We start from the raw sequence: 5,305 nt of genomic DNA on the forward strand, positions 1-5,305 counted from the left end.
GATGGAGGGGGGGACGGAAGGGGAGGGGAAGGAGGGAGGCAGAACGCGAGGGGAGAGCGGAGAGGCAGAGCAGGAAGGAGCGGTGCGGGCGAGCGGCGGACCAAGGGGCAGCAGCTCGGCGAGCGGTGGCGGGAGGGCCGCCCCCGCCGCCTGGGGCTGCACGCTGGGCAGAGGCGGTGAGAATGGGCGGGCGCGGGGCGGCTCCGCCAGCCGCCGTCCTCCGCTCCTCAGCCGCCTCCTGCCGCGCTATATAGGGGAGGGAGGGGTGACGGACGGGGGGGCTGCCCGGCGTGGCCAAAGCGCACGGGGCGGCGATGCCTCCTGCCAGGGGAGCGCACAAGTGACCGGCGCCTCTTCCATGCCCATCTCTTGAAGCGACTCCCCCGCCCGGCATGGATGTGGCCAACAACACTACCTCCCCAGAGCGCTCCCCCGAGGGGGCAGGCGGCTCCGGCCTCGCAGAGGTGACCCTGGGCTACCAGCTGCTCACCTCCCTGCTCCTGGGCACACTCATCCTGTGCGCCGTGAGCGGCAACGCCTGCGTGATCGCGGCCATCGCCCTGGAGCGCTCCCTGCAAACCGTAGCCAACTATCTCATCGGCTCGCTGGCTGTCACCGACCTCATGGTGTCCGTGCTGGTGCTGCCCATGGCCGCCCTGTACCAGGTTCTGAACAAGTGGACTCTGGGGCAGGTCACCTGCGACATTTTCATATCTCTGGACGTGCTGTGCTGCACCTCTTCTATCCTGCACCTGTGCGCCATCGCCTTGGACAGGTACTGGGCCATCACGGACCCCATCGACTATGTCAACAAGCGGACTCCCCGGCGGGCAGCCGTGCTCATCAGTCTGACCTGGCTCATCGGCTTCTTGATATCCATCCCGCCCATGCTGGGCTGGAGGACGCCCGAGGACCGCTCGGACCCCGACGCGTGCACCATCAGCAAGGACCACGGGTACACCATCTACTCCACTTTCGGCGCCTTCTACATCCCTCTCCTCCTCATGCTGGTGCTCTACGGCCGCATCTTCAAGGCGGCCCGCTTCAGGATCCGCAAGACCGTCAAGAAGGCGGAGAAGAAGAAAATCGCCGACACCTGCCTCACCCTCTCCCCATCCGCCCTGCAGAAGAAAACCAACGGGGAGTCTGGCAAGGGTTGGCGGCGAACTGTGGAGCACAAGCCCGGCGTCTGTGTCAACGGCGCGGTTCGGCAGGGTGAGGACGGGGCCGCTCTGGAGATCATCGAGGTCCAGCGCTGCAACAGCTCCTCCAAGACTCACCTGCCGCTCCCCAGCGAGGCGTGCGGCTCCCCGCCGCCCCCCTCCTTCGAGAAGCGCAACGAGAAGAACACGGAAGCCAAGCGGAGGATGGCTCTGTCCCGGGAGAGGAAGACTGTCAAGACCCTGGGCATCATTATGGGCACCTTCATCCTCTGCTGGCTGCCCTTCTTCATCGTGGCGCTGGTCCTGCCCTTTTGTGACAGTAAGTGCTACATGCCCAAGTGGCTGGAGGCAGTCATCAACTGGCTGGGCTACTCCAACTCCCTCCTCAATCCCATCATCTATGCCTATTTCAACAAAGACTTCCAAAGTGCTTTTAAGAAAATTATCAAGTGCAAATTTTGCAGGCAGTGAAGCCCGCCGCTCCTGGACGGGGCAGCGGAGGCTCCTGCCTCTCGCTCCGTCTGTCCGGCCCCCGCAGCAGTGTACCCCCCGCCCAGCCCCTCTACAGCATCGGCATAAGGGCGGGTGGGCTCCGGCTCCCCTCCCCCCCCTTCCACCCTCGGGCTCCTCTCTCCTCCGCCAGTCAGACAAGCCCCACGGGCCACGGCAAGGCAGGGCTTAGCCGGGGCCGCCGGGGGAATGCCCGGGCCAGGAGGGCTCCGCGGCCGCCCGCGCCTCGCCGGGGCTCCGCTGCCGGGCGCCGGCGCTCCCACCTCCCTTGCTCCCTTCCATCATTCTGGGTAGACTTAGGGTTTGCAGGTCGTTGCTTGTGGTCGGTGTAAACCACAGTGTCTGCCCGAAGTAGCATCGGTAAAAATAAACCACCCTATGCAGAAAACCGCCGTGCTGGGGATTCTTCTTGGATTTACGACGAGACGGCGCGGGACTCAGAGTCCGACCTCGGTCTAGCAGTGTGAGTATGGAGGCTGAAGACTACTCCCCGAGCGGAGGAAGGGGTTTTGGGCTCGTCGCTTCCCGGGCTGTGAAACCACCAAGTGGATTTTCTTGGGGGAAAAGCGACCGTGTTTTGTAACCTTGAAAGGTACTTAACAGCCACATCCCCGTCTGCGTTACGTGTGTCTAACAGGTCTCCTGCTCTGCTAGGACTTTCCAGTTCATCGGGCTTCCCTTCGTTACAGTGCAGGGAGGTGACGGGGCTTAAACCCCAGCCACACTCCTGATTATATGGGGATGTTTTTCTAAATGCCTTTGACCCAGGCTTTCCCACGAAGGAAATGCTTGGAGCTGTGTGACTGTCCCTGAGTGCACCGCGCATGCAGCGGCACAGGGAGTTAAGGCAGCCTCAGAAGTAGCGTTGTGCTTTTTTTCTTTTTTGCCCTTTTTTTTTTTTTTTTTAGGCCGCTTGAAAGTTTCTTCGGAGACGTTGCGGCTGCTTCGGAGGCAGCCAGCTGCAGCACATTTTGCTTGGGGAAAAAAATAAAGAAAACAAACAACAACAACAACAAAACGAACCAAGCCGATCAACCAAAACACTGCCATGTGCTCCGTGGCAGCAGGGGAGGGGCCGACAGCATCCGCCGGCGGCAGCCGCAGGTGGCGAAAACAGCATCTCGGCGCACGCTGGGAAGGGGCCGGCTCTCTCCTCCCCCAGGCCAGCTTCGCCGGGGATGCGCACGACCCTCATCACAAGCTGAGAGCTAGGGGCAGAAGCAGTCAGTGTCCCTGCAATACCAAAAGCAGGGAGAGCCAAGCCTGGCCTGGGTGTACTCCGCGGCGGCTCCGCAAGTCTCCTCCCTCAGGGGATTCCCCCTCTCCCGTTAATCCCAGCTGCTTGGCCCCAGGAAACCGGGGATGCTTCCCCGCCTGGCCCAGGGCTGGAGCAGGACAACCTTGCCCGCCCCACAGCCCCTCTGCCCGCCGTGCCACCCTGCCCTTTTAATTCGTGCCGCCGGCTGCGGCCGGGACGTGGGCCCTCTCTCGGGCTGGTGGGGGATGGCGCCAGATGAGGTAATGGGACTGGGCCGGCTACCGCGTACGTCTGCAACGGGCTGCCTGAAATTAATGCTTGACCAAATATATATATATATATATATTTTTCCTGTTTATTTTTGTGCAATCTGTGTTACCTGTAGGTAAAAGGGAATGTTAACTCTGTGCGTCACGTGAATGTAAGTGTCCAGTCCTTTCTGAACTTCAACCGCTTACATTAAATGACAATAGTGCTTTTAAAAGCCTCAGATATATAGCTGATTTTCTGAAAATCTTACTTGACCTCATTTTCGCAATTAAAGTGACCTTTGATCTTACCTCCTCTTTGATCACTCCTAATCACCTGTATCCTAGGTATTCCTTAAGCACCGGAGCGTCAGAAGAGTCAGCCTACAGCGATTAGGGACCCGAAACTTCTCCTGCGTATTCGGATATCCTGCGACTTCGGAAGCTCTACCCGCCGGGGCTGCGGGCGGGGCAGAGAAACCGGACAGCCCGGGTCAGGGGCGGGAGCGGGGACGGGAGCGCACGGCTGGAAATGACGCGCCTCAGTGCAGCGGGGGAGCTGCCCTACAGTGGGGTTTCTTCTTCTCGCTGCCTCCTCCCCGAGTCCCGTCGACTCATGTCGATGCGTTTCGGCACGTTTTAGCCTTTTTTTTTTTTTCTTTTGCTCTTTGCAGACCTTTCTGCAAAATCCTCAGCAACGATCCTCCAGCTCTACGCGACAGACTGCGCGGGGTCCCACCCTGGGGATTGGCGCCTGCCCGCGCCACGGGCGCAGCCCGGTGCCGCTGGGAGCCTCGGAACGCAGGGCCCACCCGGAGCGCAATCAGGCAGAGCGGCAAGAGGGGTGCAGCTCTCGTGCTCCCTTCATCTGCCCCTCACCCCCGCACTGCAGTGGGAGGGATAAAGGGAGCATGGGCACAGCCCCCGAACGGGCGCCGGAGGCTGCGGGGTGCCCCAGCCGCCCTCTGTCGCTGCCCGCTGGGGCGGGGGGGAAGCTTCGGCTCTCGGCAGAGCAAATCCCTCCGGCTGGCACAGGGAGGCGAGACGCGCCTTCCCTCGTCCAGCTTTGCCGCCTGTCTCCCTGTGCGAGCGCCTCTCCTCGCATGAGGAGGCCGCGGGGGTCGGCCGGGCCCCTGGCAACTCTCCACCGGGCGGAGGGTCCGCGGGAGCGGCGCGAAGCACCAGCGCCTGGGTACCCGCACCGCCAGCCGCTTTCTTTCACCTTGGCAGGGCTTTCCCCTCCGCGGATATCTGGCCCGCGGCGCGGCAGCTGTGCTGCCCTGGTCGGCTCTGGCCGCATCGCCCTCCCGGGATGCTACCCCACCCCGCGGCGTTGCACAAGCCGGCACGGAAATACCGTCCCTCACCCCCGTGGTGACAGTATTTCTATGAACAGTTTTACATTTCTCATTGCCTCTGTTGTCTCTTTTTTATCCCCTCTATTAAATTCTGTATGTGGAGGAAACGCCCTGCTTTAAAAGATGGGGGATTTGTTTCTGTGCTGTAGTTTCCAAATTCCTAATTTGATTTCCACTGAGATTTAAAAAACTCCCAAAAAAGAACCCCCCCCCCAACCCCAAACAAAGCAAAAACTAAAAAACCCCAACCAACCAAGAACAACAACAACAAAACCCAAAAAACACCACCACAAAAAAACCACACACAAAAACCTCAAAACAACCAAACAGAGTATTTAGTGGTTTTTAAGGGAGAAGTCAGTTCCATATTAAATCAATATTTGTGGCTGGTTGCTGTATTTTATTTGCTCCACTAACAAGCAACCTCCTCACAATTTAAAAAGCTTCATTTCACTCTTAAAGGACCTATGGAAGCTCAAGCAATGAATAAAGAAAAGTCCAAACAGAAAGCAAAAGATTTGATGTTTTAAACAGCTGTAGAAATTTGAGTTTTAGCAACATGAGTCAATTGTGAATACAAAAGATGGGCATGGGTATAAAGGCTTTAACCTACCTTTAAAAAAGCTTCTTTACACTTCTGTAAAATGAGAAAAAAGTTCTATAACTTTGAATTTTCTCTACTCTGTGTCACCAGTCCAGGCCACATTTGGGTCTGAATCCACATCTGAAAGAAGTACTGGCAGAGCAATCTGAGCACACTTACACTGG

The 5,305-nt window shown here is 58.5% G+C and overlaps 1 protein-coding gene across 1 annotated transcript; it reads left to right on the forward strand.

The window, feature by feature from the left end:
- Positions 1-392: 392 nt before the first annotated feature.
- HTR1A (5-hydroxytryptamine receptor 1A) lies at positions 393-3,451 on the forward strand (the record flags this gene model as incomplete). Its single annotated transcript, XM_082074850.1, has 2 exons — positions 393-2,136; positions 2,582-3,451. The coding sequence occupies one exon, from the start codon at positions 393-395 to the stop codon at positions 1,632-1,634; it is 1,242 nt and encodes a 413-aa protein (XP_081930976.1). The 3' UTR covers positions 1,635-2,136; positions 2,582-3,451.
- Positions 3,452-5,305: the final 1,854 nt, after the last annotated feature.

The sequence above is a fragment of the Streptopelia decaocto genome, assembly GCF_964273445.1.
Source record: "Streptopelia decaocto genome assembly, chromosome: Z".
NCBI lineage: Eukaryota > Metazoa > Chordata > Aves > Columbiformes > Columbidae > Streptopelia > Streptopelia decaocto.